At 40.3% G+C, this 21,429-nt stretch overlaps 3 protein-coding genes across 3 annotated transcripts; 2 read left to right on the top strand and 1 right to left on the bottom strand.

The window, feature by feature from the left end:
- Positions 1 to 809: 809 nt before the first annotated feature.
- LOC115685475 (uncharacterized) lies at positions 810 to 1,944 on the bottom strand. The gene is made up of 3 exons (XM_030610559.2): positions 1,480 to 1,944; positions 1,336 to 1,380; positions 810 to 1,212 (listed from the first exon to the last, which is right to left on the bottom strand). Exons 1-3 carry the CDS (start codon positions 1,847 to 1,849, stop codon positions 1,061 to 1,063), a joined length of 567 nt encoding a protein of 188 aa, XP_030466419.1. The 5' UTR covers positions 1,850 to 1,944; the 3' UTR covers positions 810 to 1,060.
- Positions 1,945 to 3,967: 2,023 nt separating this feature from the next.
- On the top strand, positions 3,968 to 6,967 carry LOC115685476 (uncharacterized). The gene is made up of 2 exons (XM_056304681.1): positions 3,968 to 4,261; positions 6,271 to 6,967. The coding sequence occupies exons 1-2, from the start codon at positions 4,131 to 4,133 to the stop codon at positions 6,740 to 6,742; spliced, it is 603 nt and encodes a 200-aa protein (XP_056160656.1). The 5' UTR covers positions 3,968 to 4,130; the 3' UTR covers positions 6,743 to 6,967.
- An 8,176-nt stretch (positions 6,968 to 15,143) lies between these two features.
- LOC115685459 (probable transcription factor KAN2) lies at positions 15,144 to 20,771 on the top strand. The gene is made up of 6 exons (XM_030610542.2): positions 15,144 to 16,193; positions 16,402 to 16,478; positions 17,371 to 17,419; positions 17,542 to 17,686; positions 19,705 to 19,762; positions 20,232 to 20,771. The coding sequence occupies exons 1-6, from the start codon at positions 15,494 to 15,496 to the stop codon at positions 20,355 to 20,357; spliced, it is 1,155 nt and encodes a 384-aa protein (XP_030466402.1). The 5' UTR covers positions 15,144 to 15,493; the 3' UTR covers positions 20,358 to 20,771.
- Positions 20,772 to 21,429: the final 658 nt, after the last annotated feature.

Genomic DNA, 21,429 nt, shown 5'->3' on the forward strand with positions numbered 1-21,429 from the left:
CGTGTATAGGAAATACATGTGCAATAATTAGTCAATAAAATCATATGCAGCTATGTAAATTTCGAATTATGGTCAAAAAGAAAGTGGTGCACGTGATATAAATTAGGCATTTTTTTGTTGAGCCTGAGGGGGCGGGAATAAATAATCACGGGACAACCAAAATTGAGCACTGATGGTCGCCGCTGCACCGATTGCCTCTCATTAAATAAGTAGAATTAATTAAAAAAGAATGCAAAAAAGGAAAAGAAAAGAAATTGCTGTGTGTACGGACAGCTAGATTGGGCACTGGGGAGTCGCGCTGCTGCACTGATTTGCTTACTCACTAGACAAATAGAATTAATAAATAAAATAAAATAAAATAAAAGGAATTGTTGTGCTAGTTGACCATAGAAAAAAGGGCACAAATATGAAAAGAAAAAAAGAGAAGAGAGAACCGAATTGATGAATAATAACAGTGAGTGGTGGTGGTGGCGGTGGTGGTGCTTGGGAAGGAGTGAAGAAGCCAGCCAGACCCTTTTCCAGCTGTCCATTTTTTAAAAAATAGCAAGGAGAACCATCAAGTAACGGTCATGACACTCCAGCTGGACTCCAACCAACTGGATTACTCTCGTCCCGTGCTCATCCGTCCCACTCTAACTTGCGCCTCTCCCACACCAGGCGCAATCTAGCCAACCCCTCCTCCCCTCCCTCCCTCCCTCCCTTCCCCTAGTTCATAGGGCTGCTTCGAGTTCTACTACCATCCAGCAATTACGCTAGAAACTCCACCGAAGATCGTACGCAATCACGATTATTCCTGTCACCGGATTCGGTTCAGAGAACTCAATGAGGGAAGGCGGTAGCCGATAAGCATCATCGGAAATGGAAACTTCAATGTACAAAAATGGAAGGCAATCAAACTATGGCGTTACGAACAAAAACATATAGAATAATCACTGCCAGATTTGTCGTATAAACATGGAAAAAATAGATAATGATGATGGATGGATGGATGGATGAAGCCGAGAACGGAACCGGAGGAGGAGAACGGCGGCGGTGCTGGGAGGGGAGGGGGGGGGGACCTCTAGAAATCGGCGAATTTCCGGTGAACGGCGCGAGATCTCTGCGGCTGCGATCGCCTCCCGACCTCTCGCAAGCTCCTCCGGCTCCGAATCGCCAGCGCGTCGCCCCTGCGGACCTCGCTGAACCGGCTGATCTCGTCAATGTCGGTAGCGACTGGAATCATCGCAGATCGAAATAACAAAGACCACATCAAATTGGAGCACGAAAATAAAAGTTGCAGAAGGAAAATCAGAAATGGCGCTCAATCGGCCGGCTCCGAACGCCTCCGCACTGTACCTATTTGCTTCGCCGGTCGCTTGAACCCGCTGAACTGAGCCAGATCTGAAACGAGAAAAAAAGCACAGAAAAAAAAAATCACTTCAGCAATCGGCGGTTCGGATGAAGGAGAAACCGGGAACGCGAGAGGTTGCGACGGATTACCGGTCTGAGAGGGACTGTGGGAGCAGAGGTAGAGGACGAGGAAGCAGAAGAGAGTGAGGAGAGGGATGAGGTGGATGAGCTTCTCCGGCTTACGAGGCGACAGTGCGGAAGCAGAAGAGGAAGACGACGAGGAAGACGACGACGCCGCCGCGAGGGACAGCCGGTGAGGCCTGGAGGACTTGTCGTCATCGTAGTGAGGGAGGAGGAGGGAAGCGGACGAGAGGAAGGAGTCTCTCCGCTTGGAGGCGGAGGAGGAGGAGGAGGAGTCGTCCACGACGAGGGCGTCGTCCTTGGCCGAAGACAGGGCGGAGGAGGAAGCGCCATGGCCGTGGAGCTTGGAGGCCGGGGAGCCCAGGGACTGTCTCTGCATGTTTCAGTGAGTGTGCGTGAGCAAGACGAGAGAGAGAGAGAGAGAGAAAGAAAGAGAGACGTGGCTTGTCTTTTGGGCTTTGTGTCACTTTATTCGCTTTGATTGTTCCTTTTTCCGATTTCCCCTTTCTTTTTTTCCCTCTCTTTTTCGCTTTTGACTTATCTTCCCTAATACTATTACAATAATACCTTATATTCCCTCATCGGTTCCTTCTCGTAGAAATTATTTATTGGCCCGTTTCTTTCGTTCGAGAAAAATCCACCACAAATCCCAAATTATGCCTGGCATAATACATTTATCATAAGTTTTTTTTTATGACACAAAAAATTCCTACTTGTTATGTGTACCACATTTATCCTCTTCTATCAACGAGTACCGTTAAAAATTTACTTACGTAGTTAACTGAAGGCAAACGGTATTGACATGGCACGATCTTGCTTTTGCTAGAAGGTAAATGTGTCAACGGGGAGAAATTTCAGATATTTGATGTCACAAGAAAAAATTCATGATAAATGCGTCACGGTGTGCATACTTTGAGATTTTTAATATCACAAAAAAAAATTCAAGATAAACAAATGTGATGTAATTTGAGATTTTTAATGATTTTTTACCTTTTCTTTTTAAATATCATGAGAAAATTCCGTGCCAATGCAAGTTTCGACGGACCTGCCCCTCATGAGGTGGTAGGAAGGCCCCCCGCCCCGCACTCCTAAGTCCAGAGAGGACGGACACACGACGCAAGCCGAAGGATTCGAACTCATGTCGCGTGGGTGGAGTCGAAGCGGCACAGCCAATGGCTACGCACCCGTGGGGGCAATCTCCTAATAAGTTCCTAGTCGAGAACGCGACCAAGCCCACTATGGGCTAGGCGAGCGATGCTGTCTTATTATGGATGTGCCAATTTGGGATTTTGGGCTTTGTTGAGATCGTGCGGGGTGAACTTGCATTTGGGGTGAAATTCCCCAACCCAAAGACAATCGCGTGGATAGAGCCTCCGTGGAAAGTGCGGGTCCATCATGTAAAGCTCACCGAGTTTAATCGGAAAAATTGCCAAAAAATTCTAAACCTATTGTACTTTTATCAATTCGGTCCTAAATATTTTTATTGTGCTAATTGAGTCCTAAACCTTTTTAAAATTTGCCAATATAATCCACCCAGCCAATTTTTGTTGGAAATCACTAACGTGAACCCTGGGTGTTCTACGTGGTACGATCGACGTTGACGTGAAAAAAATTTATTAAAATTTTTAATGTTTTTTCAATTTTCATTATTCTTTATATATTTAATTTCTTTTCTTTTTCTCCTTCTTCCTCCTCCGCTAGTCGCCCAACCTCAGCAATGGCCAACAACCAGCCAAAGACTAATAAGACTAGCGAGGGTCGCCCTCGCTATAGGCCCGCGAGGGACGGCCTCGTTGGGATCTGGCGAGGGACAACCTTGCCGTAGGCTAGCGAGGGTGAGACTCGACCTAGCTGGGATTATGCAAGGGACGACCTCGCTGGCCTTGGGCAAGGCCGACCCTTGCTGGCCTTTGGTGAGGGCGAGCCTTGCCCAAGGTTGGCGAGATCATCCCTCGCCAGATCCTGGCGAGGGTGAATTCACCTAAGGTGGGCAAGGGCGACACTCTCTTGTCATAGCCTCTAGGCGACCATTGCTGAAGCTGGGTGACTGGAGGAGGAAGAAGGAGAAAAAAAAAAGAAATTAAAAAATAAAAAATCATATTAAAATTTAATAAAATCTGTTCACGCTAGCGTCGATGTCAACGACCAAAATTGGCTGGATGAACTACATTGGCAAATATTTAAAAGGTTTATGACATAATTGGCATAATTGAAAGGATTGAAACTGAATTGGCAAAAGTGCAATAGGATTAGGACTTTTCAGACAATTTTCCGAGTTTAATCGCATTCTCACACCCGAAGCGAATGGGCTTGGAGGGGCAGGCCCAATCGGCCCAACCCGGTCCTCTTCCGGTCCAGGTGGTGGGCGCAGAAGTCCATCTCAAATGGACCGGCTGCCACGGTCACGCGGGGCAAAGCGACGGCCCAGACCGTTCCAGATGAATCGGTGGGGGGGCGGCGCGGCGACATATAAGCGCGAACGAAATCGTCACTGCAATCGAAACCTCTTGGCGGCTCTCGACAAATCGCGTATCCCTCCCTCCCCCGTGCCTTCCCCATTGCTTGCTCGAAACGAAACGTCTCGAATATTCCCTCCATCTCCATCCTCCTTCCACCACCACCACCACTGACCGAGCATTCGAAGATCGCGAGAGGGAGAGATGGTGCTGTGGGAGATCACGTTGGGGACGGCCTACTTCCTGGGCCTGAAGCGCACCTACAAGCTCGCTTTTCGGATTCAGCGCAGGTTGATCGCCCCCAAGCACCCCAAGATCCGTCAATTCGTCCAACGGTAACCTTTCTCCCCCGCCCCCTCCCCCTCCTCCTCCTCCTCCTTCCCCTCTCTCTCGAATCGTTGATCGGCTTCCTCATTATGTTGTCCCGGATCGAGATTCGGCGTCTTGATGTCGCGAGCGAGCGGGAAATCGTGATCAGACTTATTGCCGCCGCGGAAAATGATGGGAAGCTCTCCGAATGAATGATTTTTTTTTCGGGAGCCTTTTTTTGGAGATGTTTGCTGTCTTGCTTTGGTTGGAATTGTGTTATGTCAGGTGGAGTCGTTTAGCGAGACGCCTAGAAAGTAGAGAGATTTTTATTTGATGAATGTTGAAAGAGAACGCGCGAAGAATTTTGGCCGCCGCGGGATGTCCTGTGCATTGGCCATTTCTTGTTATCTGGCTTCGGGTATTCAGGAATAGATTGAACGTCAGTGTCTACTACAGCTAACAGGACCAAGGTAATGACAGTGATGATGTTCAAGGGTATAGAGGGATGTTTTGTCACCCTGGTGTGTATTGGTTGAGTTCCTATTAGTGTGCTCTAAGGTCTGTGTGAGCTTGTATCCCGACTCGGATTTCTTATGCTGACACGGGAGGTAGCTTATGTGGTGAGTAAGTGTTCTTTCTTGATTCTGCATGGGCCCATGGTTGCGAGCTGCCAATGTGGTGTAGGTTCGAACTCTTTTGCTAGCAAGATAAGGATGGGTTTCCATTTACAATGTGATTTATTCAGGAATTTTCTACTACGGGAGTCCATAGAGAGTGTAGGTGCAAATTAGTTAAGCTACTCTCGGTGCACTTGAACACGCTATGCTGTCTACTTGAGCTTTGACTTGATCCTTTTCAAGTTTAAGTAATTTACTATCGATTTCAGTTGAGGTTGATCGGGTTTGATTGCGACCGCAGTTTTGAGATTTGCTCAAGCTTAGAATAGATTCTAATTTTTTGGGTAATCGAGACAGGTTCAAGCATGTCAAGTACTTTATTGAGTCTAGCTCGATCTTGAGCTTAAAGCTCTCGTAGTAAAGTATTTGGCCTTGGTTTTGAGTAATGTATGAATGAAGAATGTTGTAGATTCAACTCAGCTTGATTGCACCCCAATTAGAGAGATCAACTCCATTGCTAGGGCTGATGGTCGATTTTAGTTGGGAGTTATGGTACCTTACAATGCGAAGACAGAATTATGGTATATTTTATCCATCATAGATCGCATCACAATGCGCTTTTGAAATATGATAGTCTCTATACCAATGTGCAAGATGGGACTTAGGCGGTCACACATTATATAAGTCAATATGACTGCAAAGAAGTGCTTTTTCTTTGGTTACATAAATGCACTTTTACGTTGCTGGGCCAAGTGAATCCATTTGATGAATGTTTTCGTCAAATTCGACCGAGACTTGTTGGGTAATCCAGTTTGTCTGTCATTGTAAATTTTTGCGTTTCATTTCCATTTTTGCTTTTATTTTGAGGGAGAACATAAAGAGAGGAAAACATGCGGGCTTTAGAATTCAGGGTGAAAGCATAATGGGCCTTAGAATCAGAGTGAAAGTCCTGGCAAATGATGTTCATTTCTACTACTTCTTCCGTGTAGAAATCTCAGTTCAGTTCTCTGGCAATTTTACAGTTCATGGAGTCATGGCTTCTCCTTATGCTTTTGATGGAACTTCTTAGATTTGTTGGTCTTTGGCATACTGTGAGCCTCTAACCGTCTTATTTACTTCCACATGTCTATAAACTTCATAAATAAGTTGTGTGGTTAGCTAAAACCCTTGATGTTGATTATGGAGCTGGAAATCTCAAGAAGGTTGTGAGCTGCATTGTTTGTTGTTACGAAGTGCATTGCTATGGGTAGTGTTTTGGTGATAACCCGGTTTTGAACCTGGTAAGAGCAACTGCCATGAGACAATAAACTCCAACTCCGTTGCAGTCAGTGAAAATTTTATTGAGTACTCGTTTATTGAAGTGTTCCGATCAAATCTTTTCATCCATTCTCATCGTTCTCCATCTTTCACTTCAACAGACGAACTCGTGCCATATTTGACGTGGCGCTGAAGGTTCACAGGAACATACAAGAGAGAGACATTGAAGTCGGTCGGAACCTCGGCAACTGGATTCTACGTTGGCTGGACCGGATAAAACCATCAGCCCAAATTCGCGGTTCTTCCTCAGGGGGAAGCCCTAGCAGTTCAAGCACCAGCATGAATATGACTAAGCAAATCAAAGGCACTGCACAGTGGAAAGACCCCGGGACTTTCAGCTCATCAAAAAATGCAGAATCTGATAGGCGCATGTTTGCCTCGTTAAAGAACACATGGCCGAAGCCTTTTCCTACCATCACAATGATGATGCAGTCGGCGAAACCAGCCGGTCGAATTACGCAGTACAGGCATGCGAGTACCTATGGGTCCGAACTGCCAAGGTCGCATCTCACTCGCGGTCAATACGGGGGAGTTTTCAGGGAGGACATAATGCAGTGGATGCTGCATAAATGAACGCTGCAATTTCCCTTGTATCCCTCACGAACCACAGTTTCGGAGACCTAAATTTTTTCCTCGGACACGGCAAGCTTAGATGCTGTTCCTCCATTTTCTTTTTTCTTCCCTTCGTTGTAATGGCGGTTCATCAGGGTCTTAATTTTCCTTCGTGTAAATTCTTATGATCCCCCCATTTTTCTCTGGAGCTTTTCAATGTCTGAAATAAAAACGGGTCCTTTATCATATCGTTGACTGGAAAAGTAACGTACGAGGTCATTGTTCAATTCGGATTTGCCAGCTTAGGTACGGCGGAGGGTGTAGTCGAAAGTAAAAGCCCAAAGGACCAAGATTCTCCTAAACAGGCCCATGCCGAAAGAACCCTACGCCTAATATATCGTAGATACTTTAAAAACATGTATGAACGTATCCGATGTTATGAATTTTTCTCACTTTCTTGAAGATGGTAGCACTTTATCTCCTACAATTATACCTTGCTCCTCGGCTAGGTCTCTCTATTTTCTGTTTCTTATCTCCTGAGTACTCGGGTACGATTGGGTTTTCTCTTTGAAAACGACCAACGATACGAGGATTGTTTCCAGATTTTTCTTTTTTTGACTCTAGGCTAATTGAATCAATCAAACTTTAGCACTTAAAAAGCAAACTCGATTGTGCAAAAAGAAAGGCTCATAGGCAGCTCGTAAGTTGTGAGAAAGCGATGTTCTTCTCCTTTTGAACAGTGCCGTTCCCCTGCAAAATGATAGGAAGACGACTTATGGCTTCTCTCCTTTTTGAATTGTGCCATCCTACGATTCCCCGAGGAAGGAGAGAGAGAGAGATGATCTTCATATGTACTCCAAGAAAGCAAGCGCCCCCTTCTCATGTTAGAGAGAGAGAGAGAGCAAACTTTTGGAAAATGGAAAAGGAGAAAAGCGAAAGAGAACGCGAAAGACAATGATAAAATAATCATAAAACGGAGAATTAGGTTTAATGGGTTCTTGTCATAATCCGCACATTTGTATGAGCCACCAGTCGGTCTAGATTTGTCGGGTGACTGGAACACGATCTCTCATGCTGATTAGCCCTCGGGGAAAAGATTCAATATGTTTCGTCTTTTTGATTATCGCGTATCAATCCAAGAACAGGATCCTATACCTATGGGAAGCTAATCTCTCTTTCTTTTAGGAGGGGGAAGAACTCCAAATAAGAACTTGCTACTTTAAGTCTCGTTAATCAAATCTCTTCAAGTTTTATAATGGGATAAAGGGTCGTCTAGCATATTTGTTTCGAGTTGAGGAAAGAGTGTCCCCCCATCTTCTTTCTTCTTTAAGGTATTCAAAGTCATGTGATTTTCAGGGAATATTATGCAAGTCTTCCACTCAATCTCGTCTTTTTGGAAGAGTTCCTCCTGAAGCCTGGTTTTTCAATAAAGTTGATAGCTCCCCACTCGGACTCGGGACATCCCCATCACCACAATTATTGCCAAATGCCTTGCACGAAGATATTGTATCGTTGCAAAGAATCATAACTTTTAATATTAGTCGATTACAATTCGTAAAACCCCCTCTTGAACTCCTTGCAATAAGATAGATGTATTTTAATATCTTGACTCGTCCTATTTTCTAGTAATATCTTGTCAGCCAAAAGATTCCTCCCGAAAAGTTACGTCGAATCGTGAAAAAGATAGCCCGAGAAAGACGCCCGACTCATGAGATATTCGTTCCCGAAATTTTACCTCCATACGCATCCGACACATATATAAATGCACACAGACCCGGTCAATGGAAACAGTGATTGGTCGGTACGAAAGCCAGTATCCGAACAATATAATCTTTTTCTTCTTGGGGGAGTGCGTGGATTGAATTACATGGAAAACATTGCACCCTTTTGGGAGGTCTAATCTGAAAATAATCTCGTTGACTAAGTAGGGGATTTGCCAATAAACATATGGTCATGTGCACTTTCCTTGTCTCGGATATATGGGGTGATTGTCAGGCCAAAACATTTTATCTAAGTATGATTTAAAAGGAATCAATGCGTACGGTCACGTCATTGGCGGAATTATTATAAAGATCGAAATATATATTTTTTCCAAGAAACCAAAAAAAAAAAAAAAAAGAGAAGTTGTCCTTTTGTGCCGGAATTATTGTTTGCTTGAACTTTACTTGATTCTTGGCTTTGGTTAGTGCGATGCCAATAAGACCAAGAGATGTTGGGAAAACCCCCCGGACCATATGCATTAATGAATGGTAATTAATGTCCAAAGAAAAAAAATAATTATTATTATGTTAATTAGTGTCGGTGTGGACTTGTGGAGGTCAATAACCCCTCTCTCCCTCTCTCTCTCATTATTTAGAAAAAAAAAATATTATGCTACTATTTTTTTTTCTGTAGGAAAAATAATTATTAGTATATATATAAATGTGTGTCTATAGATTGTCATCGGCCAACTAATGTATGGCGAAAATGTACAACTTGTCCATGTCGAGTGGTTTGCAACGGGTGTCTTTCAAGAAGGGAAAAGATAGCAAACTTATGGAGGGAGTCGTTTTGGGTTTGAACCTTAACAAATTCTTTTACACATACACTTAATAGTCAATTGAAATAAGACCCTTTATTTATTTACTCCCTTTTATATACACACACATACACACAAAGATAATGTTTTGATACTTATATCGAGGTATTAATGTGAGATTCCTTGACACGAGAAACTAAGATCAAGACTCCAAGATAGTCATGGAATTTCGAACTAACAGACAAAGTTAGATGCTTCCGGGCCAATGTTTTTATCTGGCATTCTACATGGAAATCCCTCAAAACATGCAAACCCTAAAGATAATCTCACTTGGAAACAGGGCATACGATCGCGAGGTTTGACGCTGATCGGATCGTTAATTATAATAATGGAGCTACATGCCTTGATGATTAGGTGAAGTCTGCAACCACTGCTTCGGACAACACAAATGTCAGTCTCTATGCTTCTGTTCTACGTCGGTCCCTGAGGAAAATTTAATGTGGTTTGAGCATTACAAGCATGGACACGAATTATACTATTCGACCCTCTTGACGAGAAATAATATATGTTTATGTACATAGATTCTAATGCTGTCAGGAAGACTGGAACCCTAGAGAAGAACACAGAGAGAGATAAAATGATAGTTTTATCCCAGCATTTAATATGGCGAATTACAAAGCAATGTTAATTTAAGCTGCTCCAATTTAAAAGAAGAAAAAGGGTTTTATTTGTTTAAAATTTCTATTAAGAACTTTCCTTTTACCAAGAAAAACAAAAAGAAGAAGAAATTGTCTGTTCTTCTCGGGGAGATCCCCATGGCTTTACCTTGTGATCTTAAGTACGGCTTATAGCTGTCTGGCCATCTAAAGAAACGACCTAGAGACTATGGCGATGGTATTGATGTCTCTAATTTAGTGTATGCTAAGATGTTTTGTATCTGCAGAATAAATGGGTCATGTTTCATGTGTTGACGAATTTTGCTTTTGATGGATTAAGACCAGGATAAAAGATCCTTGCTGTTATTCAAGTGAAGTTAATTACTGATTTTACTGCTTGGCTAACCACTTAAATGCCAAAGAGTGCTTAATTCAAATGTTTTATTAATATGCAGTAGACATATACTTTGCACCTAAAACTACTCGTAAAGATGAAGAGAACATATTGATCAGAAAACCAACTCGGTCATAGCCAGTTCTTGAAATGTGGAATCTGGCATTGAATGTATCAGTTCCATTAAGTCCTAGTTCTAATAAGAATTACCATTTTTGTTTTAAAACTTCTTATCTTAAATTTTGATTAACTTATCTATGACCTAGAACTGAACAACTAAAGCTCGACATAATAGAGTTGAGAAAGTTTCATTACATAATCAATGATTTTTCAGAAAATCAAATGAAAAATAATTTGTTCTTTGAAAGAAAAATAATTTCCTAGACATGTTCTACTGTAGAATCTACCTAGAACCACCGGTTCTATGGTTCTACGTATATTGTAATCATCGATTCCTTCTTAGGTAGAACCAATTGGTTCCGAGGCCGGAAACATGATCCATACATGTTCTCCCCGAAAGCAACGTGTAATCTCATCGATCAAGGTCAATTCTGACCAAATTAGGGATCTATCTAAGAGACACTTGGACATACATTAACCTTATGATAATGGCACCGCCTGATGTAAAAATTTGTTTTTTTCAATATTGATATCGATTGGTCGTTTCTATGTAAACCACATGGGCACGAATTCGCAACTTGCAAGTTAACCAACAGGGCAAGCAAACAAGATAGACAGACGTCACTGAAAAGATGTTAAAAGGGCTCAAACAGAGAAGAGAAAAAAACATACATCGTACGTCGAAGCGTGTTATTTTTTCCTGATGGGTGTAACTTCAAAAGAAAAGCAAAAGGGTGAGACAACTTAATGGGCAAAAATCAAAAAGCTACCAGGAAAAAAGAACACAAAAGATTGCAGCTAAAGGAAGATGCACAAATAACCCACAAAAAAAGAAACTTTTGACGTGACACTTCCTCAAATTCATGCACCCTCGCCTTGCCAAGATATGAACTTAAGGGTTCCCGCAAGGAAATCTGAGGTACAATCTTAATCTTTTGGATAAGTTGCAAGAATGATTATCGAAATGACCATATCGGTAAAACCCTAATTCTGACATGTCCCGTAATATCTTGACATATGTAAACTTGTAATCTTATTAGTCAGTAAATAGAATTCGACGGCACACATGGTAAGATCTCAACACATTTTCTCCATCGAGGTAAACAAAATACAAATCTATGTTAAAATAAAGATCTCTTTTTCTTAATTAGTATGATATGAGAGTCCATCGCATGTTGTTGTAGCGATAATTAGATATTACATTAAAAACCATAAAAAGGAGATTGTGGATTTGTTGCATCTTGTACTTCTTAATTTACTTCTTCTATCCCATTTTTCGGAAAGCGAAGAAAGGTTAAGGTTTTTGAGAAGTTATGAACATACTAAACATGCATGCCCATGTCGATGTTTGTGTATTTTGAAAGTTTCAGTATTTCATGCTAGATAAATGTCAAAATCGCGAGAGCTGCTTATGTACTATTTGAAACACGAAATAAAAAGCGAAAAAGCAGACTGGCCCCCAGGGAAAAAAATGCAGTTTGAGGAAGCAAAAGGCAATTAATTAGAGAAAGGGATTGGAACAAAGGTGGGGATTTCTATCTTTTCATGAGAAAAGGAAGAATCAACAATCTTTGAGCATATAGAAAGATGATGCTAAGCTTTTAATGCCTTTAACAGCATTGGTAAGCGTTCCCTTTGATTTTTGCTCTCCTATTCTTGAGTCACAACATCGGTAGGTCCCCCCCACACCCTTTCATAAAAAAAAGAAACAAAAAAGAAAGGGAAAAAAGACCTCAACTAACAACCTAATTATCGTGGGCCTAATTACCTTCTGACCAAAAAAAAAATCATGAGTTTAGTTTCATAAAAAAAAACTCAAACTTTAGGCATCCAAAAATCGCTACTAATTTTTTCAAAATTATCAATATCATGGTCAGTTAGAGGTTCGTTATCAGAATTCATCAGCACCCTCACCTTCGTATGGAACAACAGCAGCCTCTTGATGTTGATAATCTTGAAGAAATCAATGACGATTTTTGGACGTGTGGACAGATTTGGGATCTAAAATTGGTTTTTTTTTAGGGAATTAGCCCTACTATTATCAGTCAGGATCGAAGAATTTATTGGAATATTCTTTTATTTGTTATATTTATTTCCTTTTTTGTTTTCCGCCAAGTGATTCATAAGGTCTACAATCATGTAAGTCTTCAAATTAAAAAAGGTAGAAGGGAAGCTATTTTTGGATTTAATGTAATGTGACGTATACATCAGATTCATGACAAGATGGAAAAATTATTGGAGGAATGTGCTTAAAAATCCAGCAGAATCCCAGTTGTTTTGGTGGGTCAAGTGATGGGGTAGTACACAGTTCTTGCCTTAGCAGATGCCACTAAGTAATAGCAGTGAACCGACTATATATACATGACATGCTATTATGCCCAACTGATGGAAGGGATGTACCCAAGATTTTTTTGTTTTTTTGAAATTAAATTACTATTTGTCATTACAATAATGCAAAATTTTTCGTGTCTTTTCAACTTAATTAGATAATTCCTAGTATGAAAATATATATATCGCAGAAAGTTAGAGAAAATTCGATCGAAAAGTTCAAATTGTTCAAATTTTATGAGAATATTTAAGTTACATAATTTATATGTCATGTTGTTCTCTAACGAGTAAGGAGTGTAAGCTTTTTCAAGTAGTGTTATGTGAATTTTTGGAAGGTTGTGGTCAGTAGAAACTCAATGTTTTCAATTAGTGCTTAAAATTTCGACCAACAAAAAAAATTAGTGTTTAAAATACAATCGACGGTGATTGATGGCCAATTAAATTGTTAAGTTTGATGTTAAATTAAAAGTAAATGAATTCTAGTATGCCATGAAGCGTCAAAGACTTTGCAAAATCCGAATTACATTCTTGGAATAGATGGCTTACATTCTTGGATGTTATGCTTGCTCGATGACTGAAACCGAACATGAACTATGCCTCGATGCATAGAGAAAGTAAAACACTTAAAAACTTAAAAGTATGAGCGGAATGCTTTCATAAACAACGATGAATATTCAAATCAGGAAACTTAATCTAATTCCAAATTCAAACTCAAACATAGGCAAAATCTAATCAAATTTGATCTGATGTGGATAATCTTTTCATCTTCGTATCTTCAAAGTCAAAGGATTCTGTTTTCATAGATGATTGGTCTGTTGTTGATTTCATGATATGCTTCTCGTTGATTCTTTTTGCGTCTTTTGATGGACCATTGTGTTGTGCATTATGATCTTCCACCGCGAGAATATGTCTCGAGTTGTATGCTACTCTATTGATGATTTGCAACTGCTCCCGGTTTCTTAGCAACGGTTGTCTTGGGACGATGGATCCTTCTTAATTCAGTCTTAAATTTTTGTGTATACTTCTAGTCAATTGATCATTGCCACATGATATATACTTCACACGAATCCTACCCATTGGAAACTCAACATCGATGAGTTTATCAGGCATTTCGTCGATGGACCTTGCGAGTCAAATATATTATCATGGCCGACATGGTTGATGAGCTTATCATGCATTCCATCAATCGGTTTTATAAGTAATGTCAATGGTCATGGCCTAGTTTAAGCCATTTAGCTTCTTTACATTTGGAGCAAAATTTTGGGCGTGATGTCAACAAGTAGACTGTTTTCTTATGATATGAGAGAGCCAAAGATTTCGAATGTGATTTGTCACTCCGCATTTCATCCATTGATGGGATATTCTTCTTCGTAGGCTTTTTGATCCAATAGTTTGTCCTTGTCATATTAAAGTAAGGAAGAACGATCACAAGAGAATGTTTTCATATTTCACTGCAAGCACGGTAGTAAGCTCGGTGATCAACCATTGGTAATTTAGTTATTATATGTATTGTATGTACAATGAAAGGAAAAATTAAAAGATCTTGCACCTAATTTGATATCTATTTGATGAGATTCATTCACCAAAGGGAGAAAGTATATCATAAAAGGCGCACGCCATGTGAATATGCTAAGGTAGGATCACCGATTAACCGATTGTTTTTAATCATTACATATCAAATAATAATAATCATGCATTCATAAAAAGAAAATCTTATGGGTTCAGTGATATCACATCCAAAAGTGATTTACATATCATATAATATATCTATCAAATGTATATTTTGACTATCATCACTAATCATGTCCACTAACACCAACGTATAATGGAGAACTTGATGTGTTGAAAGATCAATACAAGTACTTCATCTTCTAGCAATCTTCAAAAAGTGTTAAGTGAAGAAGCGACTCTCATGTTTAGTGTTGTGTCGAAAAGCAATACCGACTATATAATTTATTCACGCGGAGTCGGCTGGAAGCCTCATTCGCACATCGAAATATTGTGGGGACTTATTTCGTTATACATTATGGAAACTTATTTCGTTAAAACCACAGTGGACAATATTTACATGGGTTTTAAAATCAAAGCAATACCTTACCAAAAGGAATATCCACATGGGGTTTAACCCCAAAAAAATAAAATTTCCTTTTCTCCCAAAGGCACAAGAAATGGAAAGAAAGAAAGAGAGCAGTAAAAATAAATAAAAGAATCACTGAAGCCCCAAATATTGATAACTTTTCCCCTCATCTTTTCCTCCCTTTTTCACCCTCACTACCCTACGCCCACGTCCACACAAAAAGGAAAAAAATAAAACTAAAACTCTCTCTCTCTCTCTCTCTCTCTCTCTCTCTCTCTCTCTCTCTCTCTAGCTCCTCAAGTGTCATTTTCTCACTTATACTTCACACAAAGGAAAACAAGGCTGCTCTCTTCATTTCCTCTCTCTCTCTCTCCCTCTCTTCCATCTCAAAGTTCTCTGCAACTACTCCTTCCTCAGTCTCATATTGATCTAACCCCATCTATGAATCCAACCCTCCCATCCCTCCTCCCAACTTTAAATTCCTAGACCCAATAAGCAGATCACACAAAAATCTCTCAGCACCCACCATTTTCCTTCTGGGGTTTCTTGATGTACTGTTTACCTAGAGCCTCTTGACATACCCTCAGCAGCATCAGTATCAGAGAGCAAAAGAAAGAGGATAGAGATATCAGAGGGAGTATCCGAAACCAACGTGCCGTTTCCTCCCTTCGTGGTTTAGATGGAGCTCTTCCCAGCTCAGCCTGATTTGTCCCTGCAAATCAGCCCTCCTAACGCCAAATCGGCATCGTCCTGGCGGCGGACGGCGGAAGAGGAAGTGAACCTGGGCTTTTGGAAGAGGGCCCATCACTCCTTGCCGTCCTCAATGGCAGCCAAGAACGACGCCCGCTTCGATCTCTCCTTGTCGAATCCGAGGGCTAGCCACAACGCCATTAGCGGCAACAACATTTCGGAGGCCAACAATAACATCTCTTACAACTATCTCCACCAAGGCAACAACCATATCCACTCCTTCCAAAACCAAAACCAGTACTCCAACAGTAATCACCACCAACATATGCATCATCATCATCAGTCGGTGTTGCAGCATCAGGCACAAGGACTGAGCCAAGAGCTCGGCCTCTTGAGACCGATTAGAGGCATCCCGGTGTACCACCAGAACTCTTCTAGTGCTTTCCCATTCACCACTCAACTTCACCATCTAGACCCATCACCAATTCATCACCCGAATAGCAGTAACTCCCTAACTAACAGTACCAATTCCATCACTTCGAACCTTTGCCATTCGCACGGGATGATAAGATCGAGGTTCTTGTCACGGTTCCCGGCAAAGCGGAGCATGCGGGCACCACGAATGCGGTGGACGACTACGCTGCACGCCCGGTTCGTCCATGCGGTGGAGCTGCTCGGCGGCCACGAGAGTAATGCTTCTCATCTTTGTATTCTTTGTGATTTCTCGCTTTTCTATGATGTTTTTGCCTTATCTTTCATCTTTTACAGATTTTTATTCCTTCCTGCCAAAAAACTTGCGCTTCATTCTTTAGAAGTTGCAAAACAGGAAACCAAACGAGAAGAGAATATTTACTTTTTTCTGCTTATTCTTTCTTTTTTTCTCGTGGGTTTTTTCAGGAGCGACACCAAAGTCAGTCCTTGAGCTAATGGATGTCAAAGATCTAACCTTGGCACATGTTAAGTCTCATTTACAGGTAATTAAAGAACCTCATGTTTTTTCAAGATTTCTCTTTCTCTAATTAATCGAATAGCAAGAATATGTAGCCATAAATTCTGTCTCTCTTGCATCTTGTGCTTTCTCTGAGAGATTGCATGACATTAAGCAGTGATCCATTTTTTTTCTCATGGTGTAATTAGCCTCAGCACTTGCATTATTTAAAAGCTGACATTGTACTGGAGGCCTGTTTAGTGCATTTGTTTCAGATTCCAAGATTTTCACAGCTTAAGCTCTTTCTCTCTCTCTCTCTCTCTCAAGCCCTTTGCACACCCTTTTCTCTCCTAGATCTGATGGTCCTGCAAAGAAACTAATCATGAACAGCTTTTTACACTCAAGAATCAATAACCCAAGTCAAAAAAGAGATAAATAAAATAAAATAACAGGAGAGAGAGAGAGAGAGAGAATTGCTGTTATCGATTTCAGAGAAACAAGTAAAGACAAAACACGAGGAGTTCAAAGTGGAGTCAGCCAAGCCGAGAGAAGAGCACACTTATGCTGAGTTTTTTCTTTTTCTTTTTTCTTCAGAAAGTTATGTGGGAAGTAAAAATGGGGAAAGGAAAAAGGAGTAAGTACAGAACATCATCATTTCTCAATGATGTAGGTTTCAGACAGGGTTTTCTTCTCAAGTGGACACACTTGCACAACCTTTGGGCGGGTTTTAATTTGTATTTTTGCATGAATGTTTGGATATGGCAGTAATGGTTTTGTATGAGCACATATTTTGGAGGCATATATATAGTTGAAGCATCATTCACGCGTATATGAATCAGTCCCTGGTTTAAGCATTACATAAAACCCAACAACAACACTTTCTTTTTTAGGCTTAATGCTAAAAAACTCACAAACAAGTTTACCCGTGGGATTTGCAGATGTATCGAACCGTGAAGACTACCGATAGAGCAGCAGCTAATTCTTCAGGTAAGTCCTAACCAGTTTTCCTTTTCTGAAAAATCGATATAAACAATGTGCGCAATAGAATGTTTTGGTATGCGCCATCATTTACGAGCTTCTTATGCATCTATCTTGACCTTCATATGCAGGACAAACGGATGTATTTGATAATGGATCGTCGGGAGAAACTTCTGATGATTTAGTAATTGAAGTTGCGAACCCAAAAAGGCCTGAACTTGGAAGGCATGATCATCAAGATACGAGTCACCATGGTCTTTGGAGCAATTCTTCAAGGTGAGCTCTTATATGTGACCCTCTTTCATTTCATTTGTGTTCTCCTGTGAAATATTAATGCCGTACACACGAACTGAATTCATATTTGCTTGATCTCGGTTCATTCATGAAGTGACAAGCTCTCATGAGCATCTAGCAAAACAATTCCTCGAGTAGTCCCTTGCCTTCAAGCTACTAAAACAATTATCGTCACTTAAAATTACGATATTCATTAATGTCAAGAAATTTGAAATACACCAGTAACATTTTCGCTGTACTTCATTCCTATGATTTTCAAGCTCACATATATTATCCTAGATATTCTCATAATTTGCGAAATTAATCTATTCGAAGCAACTCCACACCTCTAATCCTGCTATACCAAATTAATCTCATATTATGTCCCATTAGAAGCACATAGTCCATCTTATTTTCTGCCCCATTATTAATTATCCCCCCCCCCCCACCCCTCAAAGTTTTTACAGAAGAAGTCTTTTCGTATACTTCTTTCACCACATACCAAATTGGTCATCCACATTGATTTAAGGAGAAGGAATATTGAGCTTACACTAAAGAAGCCAGTCTATTTGGTATTTGGTATTTGGTATTTGGTATTTTTACTAAGTCGTTGACAGAGTTTCATTAGTGTGTAAGAATAAAACCTTGACCATCTTCCTCTCTTTGAGCTCTATATCCAAAGAATGTATCACATACCACTGACTGACATTATACTTTAGAGAAATGATACATGTTCAGCAAAGAAATTCCCGAATTTTGTAGCAAAATTTAGAGCAATGTCTTAGAGAAAAAAAAAGTGGGGCATTAACAATCTCCGTCTCTTTGTCGTTGATGATGGGGGCTGCGTCCGGACCTGATAAAACACTCGATTCATCCCGAAGAGTCAGTGATGATTCCTTAGTCATCACGGTGAAGCAGTTGGTTGCAGCGTCTGAGGGCCCTAAGGGAAGCTCCAAGATTGTCTCCTGTAAAACTCGAGCCTATGACCATCCTTCCTGTCTTGTTGGTTCTTAACCATTTCAACATCCCATTAGGGTTATTGCATCCTTAAAACCTTCATCTCTTACAGCGTTGTTGGAAGGGCCAACCAGTAAATTAAAACATTCGGGGTCTAGCATAATTCATTGATTAACCTATGAAATACTTGTATCACGGTGGTGCGAGCATATTCCTGTGAAAACTTGATGAACAATGTTTTGGCAAGTTCCATGCATCACAAACACCTATAGAGACTACGTGCAAACTGATTGATACTTTAATACTCACATTCTGTATGTATCGCCTTGACGTGAATACTTCATATATTCTGTCTTTGTTCTTAGATGAGTATATTAAGGGTCTTTACTTTTCTATGGCATATGTACACGTACGCATCTGAATAATGCATGAGTAAAGTAGACAGTCATGTGGCTTTTACAAGAGGTAACAAAAAGAGGAAAGAATAATGGCCCTTGCTTTTCTCTCCTCCCCTCTGTCCGAGACAAAAGAGTGAAAGCTTCGCGATGGTTTCATAACCAAAATGATGGCGAACATAAAGCTAAGAATAACGCGCACGTATTACAAATTCTTATCGTTCCAAGAAATGGATTCTCACTTGACAAAATCCACCTAAAAATCAGAGATATCTTCATCTTTGGATTTCGTGGGCTCTACTAAAGTCTCTTTCTTTCTTTCTTTCTTTAAGTGGGACCCAAAAGTTTAGAAAACTTAATGCCAAAGTTAAATCAAATTCTCCGTAATGGGGTCCCTCGAAGAAAACTCTTCTGCTATTCGCTAAAGCTGATATTCTTTAACTTGCTTCTCGTTGTGTTTTCATGGGTAATGGGATATCACGTGGTAAGGGTCTCCACTTTCGACTTTATTACAACGTAGGGTGTTCGTAAAGCAAGGACTGTGTAAAGAAGAGACAATAAAAGACAGCTTTCTTTTTCCCATCTTTTGTTTTTCCCTCCCTCTGCATGGCTTCCACTGACAACTAGGAAATATTCTCTAAAACCACATTTCCTTTTGGTTGGTTTCAGGGAAGCTTGGTTGCATGGGAAGCCAAAGGATTCTGGAGGAAGCACTCCATCTGTTGAGGTATCTATAAGGAAGCCGTAGACACACACAGTTTAAGTTTCTTTTCTTGAAGTTTCCATGATCATCGGAGCTTATGTCGAACATCTATAGGTGTCTCCGTCCCAGATTTCATCAAGTGAAATTATGTACTTTACAAGTTGGGATATTATGATACCACAGATTACCGATACAACCAATTATAGCGTGCTACATGTCGAATTTTTCGTTTATTTTTTTACATTTCTATATCCTATATACGTTACTTAGAAATGTTTAAGCGCCTGGACTAACGCCATCCATTGATTAGCCAAAACTCTTTTAAATTCTTTCACCATGGTCAAGAAATTAAAGCACCGCCGTTGGATAATTTATTTTAGGGGGAGGAAAAAGCTGACCTAGTTGTAATGTTTCAGTTTCTTAGTCATTTCCTGAGTCAATGCTAGTGCCTATCTCTAATTCTATTGCCTTTTTCTCTTTTTTGCTGCTGCAGAAGGACATGGATCCAAAGCTCTCAAGCTACGAGAGGACATCAGAAATAAGCTCACCGTCGGTCAATCTCACAGGCACAAGTCCCATGAAGCTAAACCTGGAATTTACTTTGGGAAGGCCACGTTAATTATTTTATAATCCTTTTTTTTATTTTCCAAATTTTTCCTACTGATTTTGAGGGACTATTAATTGGTAGCTTAGTAGAATCAGCTGATGAAAAAGAATCAGGTTCTTCCGCTGAGAAAATCAGAGCGAGAAAGTGAGAGAAAACAAAAGTAAAAGAAAAGGCCTAAAGAAAAGGAGAAAAGGAGAGAGCTAAAGAAAGACAAGGAGACAAGAAAGACAGAAAGCAACAAAAGTAGAGACGAGTTGGAGGGGGAAAAAGCGTCCTTATCAAGCTGCCTCTGAGAGAGACCCAAAATCCGACATTATGAACCATATTGTAATTGCTACGTAAATATGATCCATGATGATATTGATGTTGTTTGTTCTTTCAATCAGAGAAAGTGAGAGAGAGAATGAAACTGTTCCTTTTTTGCAACTTTACTGGGGCATCATTACCTTTGGTAACACATAGTTCTTCATCCTTTATTCTTATATTAACAAAAGGTCCATCACTAGGCACTGTCACATGCTTTACACCCCCTCTGAATAAAGGAAAAAGGAAGGGGGTGCATGGAAATTTGAACAAGGAAAGAACTGGCAAAAGTCATGACCGCATGTGACATTTAAATCAAAATTATGACATAACAGAAGGAATATAGAGAAAGTGGTGGGAATAATACTGCAAGTTAAGCAAAATTCTTTATTTTGATTTGTTATTCTACTTCGAAACTGTGAGATTCAAGCTCCATGTTTCTGTCATTGTACATGAAAGTTCATCTTATCTTTTCCAAATAAGTAAACAAACATTAGTGTAAATATCTCTTCGAATATGACATATTCGGAGGAAAAAGGAAAAAAAAAGAGAGAGAAAGTGACGTTTGACTTTACCATATGTTATGCTTTAACTGATTCGATTTATGGGTAAAGTGGAGCACTCCTTTGTTTTGTCTTTCTATAAAGATTTAAGAGGGTTGTTACTTCTTTATCCATAATAAAATATTCAGCCATTTCCATCCACTTTAAAGACGGTCGATGATAATGTCTGCTTTTTCGGTTCAAAATCAGGGATTAGGTAGATATAGTAGGTGAAATAG

Source organism: Syzygium oleosum, unplaced genomic scaffold, assembly GCF_021117445.2.
Source record: "Syzygium oleosum isolate NSW1041296 unplaced genomic scaffold, Sole_v2.1 Sole_v2.32, whole genome shotgun sequence".
NCBI lineage: Eukaryota > Viridiplantae > Streptophyta > Magnoliopsida > Myrtales > Myrtaceae > Syzygium > Syzygium oleosum.

Coding starts and splice junctions, on each gene's coding strand:
- LOC115685475 (XM_030610559.2), bottom strand. CDS start 1,849: ATGCAGAGACAGTCCCTGGGCTCCCCGGCCTCCAAGCTCCACGGCCAT. Junction 1,381..1,479: donor CCACAGTCCCTCTCAGACCG/GTAATCCGTCGC, acceptor TTCTCGTTTCAG/ATCTGGCTCAGTTCAGCGGG. Junction 1,213..1,335: donor GCGACCGGCGAAGCAAATAG/GTACAGTGCGGA, acceptor CGATGATTCCAG/TCGCTACCGACATTGACGAG.
- LOC115685476 (XM_056304681.1), top strand. CDS start 4,131: ATGGTGCTGTGGGAGATCACGTTGGGGACGGCCTACTTCCTGGGCCTG. Junction 4,262..6,270: donor ATCCGTCAATTCGTCCAACG/GTAACCTTTCTC, acceptor TCACTTCAACAG/ACGAACTCGTGCCATATTTG.
- LOC115685459 (XM_030610542.2), top strand. CDS start 15,494: ATGGAGCTCTTCCCAGCTCAGCCTGATTTGTCCCTGCAAATCAGCCCT. Junction 16,479..17,370: donor ATGTTAAGTCTCATTTACAG/GTAATTAAAGAA, acceptor TGGGATTTGCAG/ATGTATCGAACCGTGAAGAC. Junction 17,420..17,541: donor AGCAGCAGCTAATTCTTCAG/GTAAGTCCTAAC, acceptor CTTCATATGCAG/GACAAACGGATGTATTTGAT.